We start from the raw sequence: 14,599 nt of genomic DNA, 5'->3' as shown, positions 1-14,599 counted from the left end.
TTGGCCACACAAAATGCCAGTTTTGTTTTTTCTTGAGAAAGAGTCTCACTGTTTACCTCTGGATAGCATAGAACTTGCCATGTAGATCGGGCTGGCTTCAGACTCGGAGACGCAACTGGGTCTGCCTCCCAAGTACTAGGATTAAAGATATTCTCTACAAGACCCTGCAACCACACGGACCCTTAACAAGGTCAACTGCATAGGTTTCAAATATTGTCCCATAGGAGATTAAGGGGAAAGGAGACTGAAATGGAGGTCACATCTCTGTGAGATGCTTCCTGCTATAATCACATTGTAAGCAATAAAGGGCTAGAGGATCCTCTCCCAACATGGTGGAGAGGGCCCCGGCACTCACCCTATCTCTAAACTGTCATTTACAGGTGGAGAGCAGCATGGCAAAGGTCGATTTAGACGTAGCCAACAGAGACATATGTGGGGCTGAATAATAATTACCAATCTCCTAGCAATGCCTTCTGCCGCCGTGCCACGCAGTGGTAGCAACAAATACACAAATATACCTTGTTCCTCTGAGTTTCCTCCTCTCCAAAAAAATCTCCAAGAATTGTGTTTAAATAAGTTAACAATCTGTGTCCCCATTTTTTTTCTATTCTTTTTTTTTTTTTCGGACCTGGGGATCAAACCCAGGGCCTTGCGCTTGCTAGGCAAGTGTTCTACCACTGAGCCAAATCCCCAACCCCCTGTGTCCCCATTTTTCAGAGCTTTATAACATGTCCTTTTAAAAACAACAACAACAAAAATAAACGCAAGCTCCTTCCCTTCATCTTCTCTGTTCTTTTCCTTGCCTTTTTCTTGTCAGTGCAGGGCTCTCTGGGGGGCTCTCGATACCACAGTATAATGACAGAGAAAGAAAAAGATCAGTTAAACAGACAAGGGCTGGAGATCAAAAAAAAAAATACAAGTGGGGGCCAACCCCCACTGCCCTCCTGCATGGGCAGGGCTCAGGGCTGCCCTTTCTGCTGCTTCAGTTTCCCTCCAACCAAAGCCGAGTGCAGCAAGCAAAAAGTCCCCTTGTCTGATAAACAGCCATTGCCCCCGCCCGCTGCCCAGAAAGGTTAAACCACAGTCTGAGCCCCAGACTCTGAGATTCTGGGGCGGGGCCTGTGCACTTAGCTGGGAAGATCCCCTACTAAGTCCTCACACATCCTCCTTTCCTTTCAGAAGCAGCCAGAGCATCTAGAATCCCACTGCCAGCCTAAAGCAGTGTGCCACGGGTCCCTTCCCTTAGCTGTACGTTGTCCAACGCTTCCTCAGATGTAGTTCACCTTCTCTTCTGTTGTAAGTGGAGTTAGGGAAGGGGAAAAAAATATCAAGTTATCAACGTTCTTTCCTCTGTGAGCCACTGTGCAGTGGCTCCTGCATGACCAGGTACAGGGAGAAGCTACTCTCACGCTGCCTCTGCTCTCTCCTCCGCAGTCTCCTCTCCCACCGTGGGTAAACCCTACAAGTGCAACTACTGTGGCCGGAGCTACAAACAGCAAAGTACCCTCGAGGAGCACAAGGAGCGGTGCCACAACTACCTACAGAGTCTCAGCACTGATGCCCAGACGTTGGCTGGCCAGCCAGGTGGGGCTGTGGGTTGTACTATAGAGGAGCTGAGGGTAGGACCAGGAGTTCAGGCAAGGGATGAGGTTGCTCCTAGTGAACCTTCCAAGCATCCATTCCTAAGCACCCCATGAGCGGCCAGCACAGCTCTGAGGCAGGTCAATAGGGGATCCAGACATACAGGAAGGTCTACAGGGTGTCAGAGTTTCTTTTTTTTTTTTTTTTTTTTTCTTTTTTTTTCGGAGCTGGGGACCGAACCCAGGGCCTTGCGCTTGCTAGGCAAGCGCTCTACCACTGAGCTAAATCCCCAACCCTGGTGTCAGAGTTTCTATTCCTGCACAAACATCATGACCAAGAAGCAAATTGGGGAGGAAAGGGTTTATTCAGCTTACACTTCCACATTGCTGTTCATCACCAAATGAAATTAGGACTAGGACTCACACAGGTCAGGAAGCAGGGGCTGATGCAGAGGCCATGGAGAGATGTTACTTACTGGCTTGCTTCCCCTGGCTTGTTCAACTTGCTTTCTTATAGAACCCAAGATCACCAGCCCAGGGATGGCACCACCCACAATGGGCTGGGTCCTCCCCCCTTGATCACTAATTGAGAAAATGCCTTACAGCTGGGTCTCATGGAGGCATTTCCTCAACCGAGGCTACTTTCTCTGTGATAACCCCAGCTTATGTCAAGTTGACACATAAAAACAGACAGTACAAGGGGGATCCTGGCATAGAGGAACTCTGAATCTATCATCTCAGGCTAGATAGGAGCAGGAGAGGAAGCACAAAGAATAGAAGATAAAGGGGTTAGAAGTGTACGATTGTCCGCAAATGATCATTCCTGGACTGAGCTTAAGATAAAGATCTAAAGGTGACACATTCCTTTAATCCTGGCACTTAAACAGCAGAGACAGGTGGATCTCTGTGAGTTCTAGGCCAGCCTGGTCTATCTGCACAGTGAGTTCAAAGCCAGCCAGGGCTGCATAAGTGGGATCCTGTTGGGAAAACATAAACCACAAAAAGAAAAAGGAAAGAAACAGACAGAAAGAGAGGGAGCTAGAGGAGGAAAAGGGGGGGAGAGGGAGGGGGAGAGAGAGCCCAGTTTGCAGGTGTAACCTTCCTCGACTACTGGCTGGCTGGTTTTCTCCAGGCAAGGCTGCTGGGCCAATGCCACCCTTACTCAGCAGCTCCCATCCTGCCCCTCCCCTCCAGGTGATGAAATCCGTGACCTGGAGATGGTGCCTGACTCAATGCTGCACCCATCAACAGAGCGGCCAACTTTCATCGACCGTTTGGCCAACAGCCTCACCAAACGCAAGCGCTCCACCCCACAGAAGTTTGTAGGTAAGAGTTCCTGTCCCAAAGGAGATAGCAGCTTCGGGCCATAGCTCAAGTACATCACAGTTTCCATTGCCATTAGACCAGAGAGACCTGGAGATTTGATGGGGAAAAAATGAGCCAAGTGGTCTCTGTGGTGCTCAGAATGTGTGCTCACTCCGATGGGAGTGGATGGGGAGGGAATTCATGCTTCCAAGAGAGTTGGGGGAACAGCACAGTGTGTAAAGGGCTTGCATGAGAACCAGAGTTTCTCAACCCCCAGAACCTACCTAAGAATGCCAGGCATGATGTCTGGTGCTCATAATCCTAGCACTGTGTGTGTGTATGTGTGTGTGTGTGTGTGTGTGTGTGTGTGTGTGTGTGCGCGCGCGCGCGCGTGCAGAGAAAGAATAGAGCCCTGGGGTCCACTGACCAGGCAGCCTAGCCAACTTGTGGTTCCTTGTCCTGCAAATGACATCTCTCTGAGGATGTGATGACTTCATAGAGAGGCCTTACTCTAGGACTACAGCCTGCCCAGGGCCTGACCCTCAGGGAAAGTGAATGAGGTCCCCTGGGGCTATAGATGTAGCTCAGTGGGAGAATGTGTGCTTAGCACGTGTGCAGCCCTGGGTTGGGTCCCCAGAACTCATTAATAACGACGAGGATACTGTTTGTTATATTTAGGCTCCTGAGTTAGAAAACAAAGAATTAGGGGTCTTCAAACCCAACCCCAACGAGATCTGTTACTCCACAGGAGAAAAGCAGATGCGCTTCAGCCTCTCAGACCTTCCCTATGATGTGAACCCCAGCGGTGGCTATGAAAAGGACGTGGAGCTGGTGGCACACCATGGTCTGGAGCCTGGCTTCGGAGGGTCTCTAGCCTTTGTGGGTACTGAGCACCTTCGTCCCCTCCGCCTTCCGCCCACCAACTGCATCTCAGAACTCACACCCGTCATCAGTTCTGTGTACACCCAAATGCAGCCCCTCCCCAGCCGACTGGAGCTTCCAGGGTCACGAGAAGCAGGTGAGGGACCCGAGGACCTGGGAGACGGAGGTCCCCTCCTTTATCGAGCCCGAGGCTCTTTGACTGACCCCGGGGCATCCCCCAGCAATGGCTGCCAGGACTCCACAGATACAGAGAGCAACCATGAAGATCGGATTGGCGGGGTGGTATCCCTCCCTCAGGGTCCCCCACCTCAACCTCCTCCCACCATAGTGGTGGGCCGGCACAGTCCCGCCTATGCCAAAGAGGACCCCAAACCACAAGAGGGGTTGTTGCGGGGCACCCCAGGCCCCTCCAAGGAAGTGCTTCGGGTGGTGGGTGAGAGCGGTGAGCCTGTGAAGGCCTTTAAGTGTGAACACTGCCGCATCCTCTTTCTGGACCACGTCATGTTCACCATCCACATGGGTTGCCATGGCTTCAGAGACCCTTTCGAGTGTAACATCTGTGGTTATCACAGCCAGGATCGGTATGAGTTCTCTTCCCACATCGTCCGGGGGGAACATAAGGTGGGCTAGAAACCTCTCTCCCCAAGCCAGCTCTCGGCCCCGCCCCGCCCCGCCCCGCCCCGCCCCGCCCCACCTACAGGTGTCTAACCCAATCCCTGTTATACCCTAAGGAGTTTTGCGTTGTAGCCCCATCCACTGGCCACCTCACTTCACACTTGACTCTGACCCGTCTTTGCCTGTTCCCCTCTACCCTGACCAGTTTGAGCATTGCGACCAGACAAGTCTCTTGCTTACATTTCTCCTTCTAACCTCTCTCCCCGGCACATTTGCTCTTTTAATTAGTGACTTTTCCTTGGCCTTTTTTAATTGACTGAAATCTCTGGTCACTCCTTCACTCTTCTGCCCTTGGCTCCCTTCTGCTCTAAGCCTAGACTTTTTTATTATTATTATTATTTTTTATTTTGTGGATCCCACATCCTCCGACAGCTCCAGGGGTTGGAAGCTCCTCTCGGTGCTAAGAGACGTTGAGCTTCTTGCTTTAATCCTCACCCTTATTTATCTGACCCTTCACTTTTGATGCTGATACCTCCCAACGGCCCCACCTTAGGTCTGTGGCATTATCTCCTCTCTGGGACCCTTCAACCCGGCACTCCATACCTCTTGTGCCCACTCACTCTAGGCAGCTTGCACTATTCTTAAATGAATGAAGAATTTCCTCATCTGCAGGTAGGAGGGGCTGTAGAAACTCTCCCTAGGCACTGTGGACTGAGGGTCCTCTTGACCTCACCTGGGAATCCAAGATCCCTAAAAGCTACATTCAGGATCTCCCTCTAGGATGTGAGACCACCCTTTCCTCTCCCTGGCTCCCCCCTCGACACCACTCTGGTCTCAACTTTCCACTCCTTTCAGTGGTGGCTTTTCTCTCCTTGGAACGCCCCCATTTTATATTCTCAGGGGCTAAAGCTAGGCCTGCAACCCTCTCTCTGACACACCGAGAGCTGCTGGCACGTAGCTGAGAACCAGGGCATGGGGAAGGGGATGGGTGGGAATCTCTTTTCCACCTTTCAAACTCTTTTACTTCAGTGACCTTCCTAGGCTCTCAGGACTCCTTCTGTCCCCATCTTAGGAGAAACCAGTGGGTTGCTGCTCAATGACCAGGGGCTCTCTCAACCCCATCAGTCACGCTGCCTTTTTCCTCTTCCTTCCAGCAGGACTCACAGTCACGTTCCCAGGCTCCTGGGCCCTGTTATGATCACAATGGCAGGGAGAAAGGGACGTCTCTTTTCTCTCTGCCAACTTTCAGTATAACCAAAAAATTGTCCCAGGATGAATGACAGGTGTGTGCCCGTCAACCCTTCTACCGTGTCCTAGCAAAAATGGGACGGACGCAACTGGGAGTCACCCCCACTGCCCTTCCACATCTAGCTCCGACACATGGCAGGAGAGGCAGTCTTCTCTGGTGGTCGCAGAGACTCTGGCTATTCAGATATGGAGGATTCGTGAGACCATGCAGGAGGAGGCATAACTCCATTGCTGTGGAAGTCTCTCTATAGTTCCCTGCCAAGGCCACAACCATCCCACTCTCGGCTTCTCTGAGATTCAAACCAAAGGCTGTTTTTCTATATTTAAAGAAAACAAGAAAAGAAAAAAAAAAGCAAAGAAAAGAAACCAAACACAACACCTCATAAGTTATAGTCTTGGTCTTCCCCCTCCCTTTCTCTTCCTCTCTGTCCATCTTCTTTTCCATGGGCCCTTTCTCTCTCTTTTGCCTCTCCCTACTTTCCTCGATCCCTGTTAGGGATGTCGAGAGGCAGGATAAAGGGTGGGCTAGATCAGATCCTGGGACTGGGGCTCTTAAGCATTCTGAAGAGAGTCTACTTTCCCCTATCACAAGAAGGGTGGCGGGGGTGGGGGTGGGGGAAAAACCACTTTCTTCTCTTCCTTTGTGGCACCGCTTCCAAGAAGGACCAGATTGGCAGAGAGAAGCTTTCTGGGGTGGTTCTTCTTCCCTGACAATGTAGCAATAAGCGGGTGCTGCCAAAGGCAGAGAACTGGGTGGTCCTGAGAGAAGTAAAGGGTCTTCATAACAGAACTTTGGCCCTAATTCCTCCTTGGGCCAGCAGCACAGCTGAGGTCACTGGCTGGGCTTGTCCTGAACTACTCTGGTTGTTAGGCCTCTTCCCATTATACCTGCTCCCACCTCTTCTGTGTCTGCCACCACATATTTGAGGATACCTCAGAAGGACTAGTTCCTCCGAGGCATTAGAGCCTTAGAGTGCCCCACCACTCCCTTTGTCTAGTCAGCCTTAGCACCTGTGAGCTCCCAGAAACACGAAGGACTATACTCCTCCTTCTCCGAGGCTATACTAATGCCCATGAGAGCAGAGGTGGAGGGACAAGACCAGGTGCTAGGGAGGAGAGGCCTTTGTCTCTCTCCAGCCCACCACTGCACTTTAACCAGGGTCTTAGGTACAAAATGCTACTTTTCAGAGCCTTCCAGCTCTGGAACCTCAAACATCCTCATGCTCTCTCCCAGATCCTTTTGCATTGAAAAACAAAAACAAAAAAAACAAAAAAAGTAAAAGAAGAAAACAGTAAGAACAACAAAACCAAACCACCAAAACCCACCCAGAGAAAAGAGGTGTTCTCTTTTTTTATTACTTTTCAAAAACAACACCCCAAAAAAGTGGGGGAAAGGGAGAGAATTTCTAAATAGACACTTTTCCAGACCTTTGTGTGTGTGTGAGTGTGTGTGTGTGTGTGTATGTGTGTGTGTGTGTGTGTGCTCGTCTGTGTCCAAGCTGCAGGTGGAATTTTATAATACTTCTGGCAGCTTCTTTCCTTGTGTACATAATATATATATATTTTTAATCAGAAATTATGAAGATCAAAAATAGAATAAACACAGAAGCAAGTGCAATACCACCTCTCCTTCTCCCCACCGTTCCTCTGCAGCCTGTTCAGTGTCCCCTTTGACCCTTGACCCTTGACCTCGTGTCCCTTCCTCTGGTTCCTGACTTTCCCTCTTTTTAAAGAGTTTTTCTCCTTTCTCAAAGGGAGTTAAACCAGCTTTTGAGACTTACTGCAAAGCATTTTGTATATGTAACATACTGTAAGTAAATATTTGTGTAATGGAGAAATACTACTGTAAGTTTTGTACTGTACTGGCTGAAGGTCTGTTATAAATAAACACGAGTAATTTAACACCCCTGTTTGTTCTTGGAGACTCCCTTTCCCTTGTTTTCCTTCTGGGAGGAAGGCAGACTTCATACCAACTATTTATCTGTTCAAGACATAGACAAGTCTAAGACTGAGTGGAAAGCCAGACACTACTAAAGCTGTTGGTCTAGCAGGACAGTTGTTTCTTTTCTTTTTAAAGACAGGGGTGTCTCTCTTTGTAACCCAGGTGGAACTCACAGAAATCTACCTGCTTCCGCATCCCAAAGTCTGTAATTAAAGATGTGGGCCACCATGACTCGCCTGTAATATTATTTTAAATTTTTTTTAGATTATATTTCAACCGTAACACTTCTCCCTTTCTTTCCTCCAAACCCTCTCATATACTAGCCCCACTTTCTTTCAAATTCACGGTCTTTTTCTTCTTATAATAATATAATGATATTGCATTATATCGCATATATGTACATATGTATAGAATATATATATATATATATATATTTCTAGATGTAGCCTGCACAGTCTGTATAATGCTGCCAGTATGTCTTCTTCAGTGTTTACCGTTTGCCACAGGATAACCACTTGGTGTGTCTTCCCCAGGGAGAGCCACCTTTCTCGCTTTGCCCCAGTTTTCTTCAGCTGCCTATAGTTCTTTGCAGGACTGAGGCCCGTTGGGCTTTTCCCCATCAGTTTCTGACGTGATCTTTGGTATCATCCTTGTTCAGCAGTAAATGCCCTGACCCTCTGGCTCTCACAACCTTTTGCCCCCTCTTCTGTAATGTTCCCCGAGCCTCAGGTGCAGCAGTGTTTTTCATAGTTGTATCCGTTGGGACTGAGCTCTGCAGCTCTGCACTTTGGTCGGTTGTGGTTTTCTGTAGTGGCCTCCATCTGTTGCAAAGAGCAGTTGCCTTGGTGAGGGGTGAAGTCTACACTTATCTGTGGGTGTACGGACAGATGTTTACAGATTGTTGTTAGGGATTATGTTAGCCTGACAAATTAGAAGTGGTAGCTTCTCTTCCAATAGCCATGCCTTCACTAGCACTGACTAGGCTCCCATGGTCCCCCTCCATGGAGTTGTTGGTTACTGCCAAAATATGAGTGCCACTACTGCCTCTTAGGCTAGTGTGCCATGCTGGTCATTGGTGTGGTTCTCAGGCATCATAGCTGAGTAGAACCATAGACTGACTCCCTCCTTTGGAAGCTTGCATCATGCCCTTGGTATCACAAAAGCTAGTAAGGAGAAACCATTTGGGTCAGTTCCAACCGGGGGCCTCTGGGCCTTGCTACTGACATGGATCCTATCCTCAGCAGTGACAGGAACACACTTTCCTTCTTAGAGGAGTAACTGAGGGCAACAGGAACAGGCTGCATGTTTGGGAGTCTCTTGGACAACCCTGGCCAACACCTCAAAAGAGGGATTCTCTTTTTGGAATCGTTTGGTACTGGAATTTTCATTAAGTGGTCTTTGGCTCTTGGAGGGAGCACCATTGAGAAGATGCATTAAAAATGTGTGTGTATTTATACACGGAGTTACAGGGTTTTTTTATTAAGTAGATAATACAGTATGATTTCTTGTGACTTTACAGAAATAATTATTTCATCTACTTCCTTCTGTATTTACCTCCCTCTCATTCCCTAAGGAGGTCCCATGTCTCTATCAAATCAACTGTATACTACTGTTCTCTTTTACCTTCTTCCCACCTTTTTCTGCGTTTACTTTGATCTTCTTCCCTTAGGAGCAACCCCCCTTCCCATTCCTTTGACTAGATCACATGTGCTCTGCTGCCTCCCTCCCTACTGCTCCCCAACCCTGGATCCATCGTGGCAATGGTTCCACTTTACTGTCCTCACTTCTGCAGTTGCTCTAGAATGTGAACTCACACCTGAAGGTTTGCAGCTAGGAGCCTCCAGTGAACTTTCCAGGTCTGGGTTACCTCATTCAGGATGACCTTTTCTAGCTCCATCTATTTACCTGCTAGGTTCATGATTGTGCGTGTGTGTGTGTGTGTGTGAGGTGTATGTGTGTGAGAGTGTGAGCCTGTGTGTGTGAAAGTGTGTGAGTGTGAGTGTGAGCCTGTGTGTGTGAAAGTGTGTGTGAGAGTGAGCATGTACGTGTGAGTGTGTGTGTATGTGAAAGTGTGTGTGTGTCAGAGTGAGCATGTGTGTGTGTGTGTGTGTGTGTTTACAGCTGAACAGCTTTCCATAGTGTATATGAGCCACATTTTCATTATTCATTTGTCAGTTGTAGGACATTTAGGTTGTTCCGTTTCCTGGCTACTGTGACTAGAGCAGCAGTGAGTGTGCACAGATCTGCAGAGTAGGGGAGAGGAGAGGTATGGCTGGGTCGTGTGATAGATTTATCTCCACAGTGGCTGTACCAGATTGCTATCCCACCCACAGGGAATGAATCCTCTGCCCCTTCTCTGCCATTTCCTGTCAGTTGTCCCATTAATCTTTGCCATTTTAGCTGGAGTAAGATGAAAAAAATTGCAGAGGTGTTTTGATTTTTCTTTGATTTTTCAATTCCCTAATTGCTAGAGATGAATTTTTTTCTTTTAAGGTATTTCTTGGGCTGGAGAGGTGGCTCAGCGGTTAAGAGCACTGACTGCTCTTCCAGAGGTCCTGAGTTCAATTCCCAGCAACCACATGGTGGCTCACAACCATCTGTAATGGGATCTGGTGCCCTCTTCTGGTGTATCTGAAGACAGATACATTGTATTCATATAAATATGATAATAAATTAGTCTTTAAAAAAAGATATTTCTCCGCCCACTTGGGAGGCAGAGGCAGGCAGATCTCTAAGTTCCAGAGCAGCTTGGTCTACAGAACAAGTTCCAGGAGATTCAGGACTACATAGAAAAACCCTGTCTTGAAAGAAACTAACAAAACAAAACTCAGACTTTTCTTTTTTTTTTCTTCTTTTGAGAAGTCTCTATTCAGGTTCTAGGCCCGTTTTTCCTATGGGTCATTGTTTATTTGGACTCCTTGTTTTACAAGTTCTTTGTATATTCTTGATATTAAACCCCTGTCAGGAGTTACAGCTGGAAAGGATTCTGTCCCATCCTGTGGGCTTCCTCTTTACCTGGTTGGTTGTTGTTTTAGCCATGCAGAAGCTTCTCAGCTTCATCAAGTCTCACTCAAGACTGGAGAGATGGCTGAGAGGTTTGAACCATTGTTTGTCTTGCAGAGGACTCAGGTACCATTCCGAGCACCCACAAGGCGGTTGGCAACCTCTGTAACTCTGATTCTAGTGTGGATGAGCTCCTCTGATCTTTCTGAGCACCAGGCATGCGTGTGGTGTGTGTACACACCTTTGGGGAAAACACACATATATGCAAAATAAAAACAGCAAAAAAATTGTGTGTGTGCCACAGCAAGTGTGTGACGTCAGACAGCAACTTTCAAAACCCAGTTCCAGTCATCCACCTTGGCGAGATACAGTCTTGTGTTGTTTCTACCACCGAGCTCCTAGACAAGCTTTCCTGTGAGCTTCCTGTCTCAGCCTTTCATCTCATCTCACATAGCAGTCTAGGATTACAGATGTGTGCCGCCCAGCCAACAAAGTTTTATATGAGTTCTGGAGATAGAAATCCAGTCCTCTGGTCTGTAGGATTAGCACGTTTAACCCGAGCAGGATAACTCTGGGTTGCCTGGAATTCCAGCACTTGGGAGGTAGACTCAAGAAGTAAGAAATTTGGACTGGAGAGATGGCTCAGCGGGAAGAGCACTGACTGTTCTTCCAGAGGTCCTGAGTTCAATTCCCAGCAACAATTGTAATGGGACCCGATGTGTGTCTGAAGACCGAGACAGTGTACTCTCATATATAAAATAAATAAATCTTTAAAAAAAAAAAAAGAAGAAGAAGAAGAAATTCAAGGTTACATTTGGCTACCAAATGAGTTCCAGGTCAGCTTGGACTACATGACTGTGTTTCAAAATGAAGTGAAAAGTGCCTCACCTGTGTTAATAGGATCTAGAAATAAAAAGGTGGTTCAAGCCCAGCGTGGTGGCCTAATACCAGCACTCGCGAGGCAGTGGCAGGTAGATCTGTGTTTGAGCAAGTTCCATGAGAGAAACCCTTCCTCAGAAAAAGTTTAAAAGATGGTTCAAACAAAACCCCAAATAGCCCCATCAACAAAACATTTGTCTCATTTGAAGCTTTTATTTGGAAAGATGAGTTTACAAAATGGTTTGTTTCTCCCAGGTCTTCTAATTCCTACACCTAGAATACACATTTCTAAGAAATTAATCATGGCATCTTACGGTGGTGTAGCGCCGCCTTTAGTCCGTCTACTCCGGGATAGAGAGACCTCTCCAAGTCATACTACAATTCCCACAATGCATTTCTTTTGGTCTCCTAAATAGGGAGTGTGCATCCGAATTCTGGATAACTTCCGCTCCGGAGGTTACGTAAACCGGATGTTATAGAGCCTAGATTCACTTCCTGGTTCGTTAGCGTATAACATTTTAGTCTTCCGCCGGTAAATAGTCCCATTGGTACTTTGCGTCACAATTTCTAGGGACTTATCACAACTCTACCTTTCATCGGAAACGCTAAATAATTAGGTAAATTCGCGTACAATAGTTGCTAGAGAGAAAATAGAATCACACGTCTCTGAGGTTTTTTGGTTTTTTTTTTTTCCGGCGTGAGCGTAGGAATCTCGTACTATATAAGAGTGTCGGGAGAGCCGCCGGGTCCTCTTTCGAGTCTTGGCTCCAATATGGTGAGTGTCGCCGCGTGGTGAGCGCGCGGGCCTGAGGACTGGGTTAGAAGTGGGTTCTTGGATCGTAGGGACATGAGAGTCAAAGCCTTGGAGGAGGAAGTGACAGAGTGTCCGTCCAGCCCGGACTTGACGTGCCCGGGGACTTCTACGGGTGACGGGGCTGTGGCCGGCCAGAAAGGGCTGAAGTCTCACCCCCTTTCTAATAGCGTCTTTTTATTCACAGACCAAAAAAAGGAGAAACAACGGTCGTGCCAAAAAGGGCCGCGGCCATGTGCAACCAATTCGCTGCACGAACTGCGCCCGGTGCGTGCCCAAGGATAAGGCCATTAAGAAGTTTGTCATTCGGAACATTGTAGAAGCCGCTGCAGTCAGGGACATATCTGAAGCAAGCGTCTTCGACGGTAAGTGAGCCACAGCCGTGAATTGTGTAGGGACTGAGGAAGTGTGTGGTGCGGACAGTTTATGACTTGTTTTTTTACTGTCCTGGAACTCACTGTGTAGACCCTGAACTCAAGAGAACTGCTTCCAGTGCTGGGATTAAAGGCGTGCATCACAGCCCCTGACTGACCCCCCCCTTTAAATAACAAGAATGGAAGCCGTGGAACCTTCCAGCAGAGTTAGACTCCTCCCCAACGAGAGTTATTCTCATACTGTGTGGCCCACTCTTGTTTTGAGTATCCCTTAACCTTTTGAGTGGCAACCTGTACCCCAGGAGTTGAACTCTTAGTGTACGTTGGGTGTGATCTTGGCGTCCCTGTTTGCTTTGCATTGCGTATTTATGGGTAAAATTGTACATGCTTAGAGGTTAGAGTAGTTCTGACCAATAGAAGAAGAATCTAAACTGTGTCTTCATTTCTCAGCTTACGTGCTTCCCAAGCTCTATGTCAAGCTGCACTACTGCGTGAGCTGTGCCATTCATAGCAAGGTTGTCAGGAATCGATCTCGTGAGGCCCGGAAGGACCGAACACCCCCACCACGATTCAGACCTGCTGTAAGTAAATTATTTTAACTTGACCCAGAGAAGCATCCATTAAGGTTTTAGCCTGGTATGGCAGATGTGACCTACATTTCAATTTTAAAATATTTGCTTTTCTCGGAGGAAGAGCTAGGCTGTTTTCAGTGAATAGCATGTTGTCTGTAAATTCATTTTATAGCCTGAAACCACCATTAGTGATAGGAGGTCGGTGGTTGGGTCCTCGTCTTGATAACTGATACGGGCTCTACCATGAACTACGAGGGGGGGTGGGTTTAGGTTTTTATGAGGTGTCACTGGCCTTAGTTGACCCATGACTCAAGATTCTTCTGCCTCTAGGGTGCTGGAATTAGGTCGATCACCACAGCAGAATACTTGAATCTTTTGTTCTTTTTTTCGGAGCTGGGGACTACTTGAATCTTTTTAATTTAGCTCATCTCTTTGTTTTTCAGGGCGCTGCACCACGACCTCCACCAAAGCCCATGTAAAGAGGTGATTTCATGAAGACAGAAAGAAAAATACCATGGAAAAATAAAACTGAAGTTATACTTTATGTGGCATTTGAGTGTGTCTATGTCGAGTCTCTTGCACTTTGGAAGCCATTGTGCAGAACTTGGTGTTTTAGGCTCTGTACGCCTTTGTTTTGTTTTGTTTTTTTCCTTTTTTTCGGAGCTGGGGACTGAACCCAGGGCCTTCTACCGCTGAGCTAAATCCCCAACCCCACGCCTTGTTTTTTAAGGCATTCTCTGCAGGCTAGCCAGCAGCGAGTTCCACAGTCAACAGGCTGGGGTGGTTGGGGTTTTTTTTGTTTGAGGGCGTTCTGAGGGATCAACTGGATCCTTGTCAGATTGTAAGCCAAAGCTTCTATATTCATGGAATGTCCTTACCTTGGTTTCTGTATTGCTTTTTCTAGTGTGGGGCCCTCACTGGCCCCCATCCCTATAGACTATTTGATCATAGAATATTAAAGTTATCAGCCAATTTCTTGTTCTGAGGTATTGTCTTGTGCCTTCATGTCTTACTAGCTTTGAGCTCCGATCCTTCTGCCTTAGTGCCCAAAATATGGGTGTTGAGCATCTCTGGCTAAGCTGACCATTTAACATTGCCTGAGAGCTGAGCCTGTTGGTACCTTGGGCTGAAAGGTTTGTAAATGTTTATCCAGAGAACACAGCAGCAAGAAAAGGACAGTAAGATCCTAGGCATTCTTTAGTCCAAATTGAAGGCAAAGCTGTTGACAGGTTGATAGAAATTCTGAGCTCAGAGAATTCTAGACCCGAGTCTGCATTAGTGACAAGGTCAGGAGTGTGTTCACTGTGAGCTCCTGGGTTTCTGAGTGTAAAGTAAGGTCTCCCAGCCTTGGTAGTTTTATTGCTAGAGTTGTGCGAACCCCCACTTTT

General features: G+C 47.5%; 2 protein-coding genes across 5 annotated transcripts in view; both read left to right on the top strand.

Moving 5' to 3' along the window:
- Positions 1 to 12,229, top strand: part of Ikzf4 (IKAROS family zinc finger 4) — a 44,146-nt gene extending 31,917 nt beyond the window's left edge. For 2 of the 3 annotated variants that reach the window (XM_017595142.3, XM_017595144.3), the window contains 3 exons: positions 1,435 to 1,584; positions 2,775 to 2,906; positions 3,634 to 12,229. In XM_017595142.3, coding sequence (XP_017450631.1) covers positions 1,435 to 1,584; positions 2,775 to 2,906; positions 3,634 to 4,397 — 1,046 coding nt within the window. In that variant the 3' untranslated portion in view covers positions 4,398 to 12,229. The remainder of the gene's footprint in view (positions 1 to 1,434; positions 1,585 to 2,774; positions 2,907 to 3,633) is intronic. The other variant, NM_001427287.1, reaches the window with a different exon arrangement.
- Positions 12,204 to 13,762, top strand: Rps26 (ribosomal protein S26; the record flags this gene model as incomplete). Of its 2 annotated transcripts, NM_013224.1 has the most annotated exons (4): positions 12,204 to 12,229; positions 12,453 to 12,630; positions 13,090 to 13,220; positions 13,655 to 13,754. In NM_013224.1, 4 exons carry the CDS (start codon positions 12,227 to 12,229, stop codon positions 13,688 to 13,690), a joined length of 348 nt encoding a protein of 115 aa, NP_037356.1. In that variant the 3' UTR covers positions 13,691 to 13,754. The 2 variants fall into 2 exon arrangements, with proteins under 2 accessions (NP_037356.1, XP_063119140.1); XM_063263070.1 differs by lacking the exon at positions 12,204 to 12,229 and having other exon boundaries at positions 12,414 to 12,630; positions 13,655 to 13,762.
- Positions 13,763 to 14,599: the final 837 nt, after the last annotated feature.

Source organism: Rattus norvegicus, chromosome 7 (assembly GCF_036323735.1).
Source record: "Rattus norvegicus strain BN/NHsdMcwi chromosome 7, GRCr8, whole genome shotgun sequence".
Classification (NCBI taxonomy): domain Eukaryota; kingdom Metazoa; phylum Chordata; class Mammalia; order Rodentia; family Muridae; genus Rattus; species Rattus norvegicus.
The sequence above is the reverse complement of the archived record's forward strand: the minus strand, read 5'-3'. Positions and strand labels throughout refer to the sequence as shown.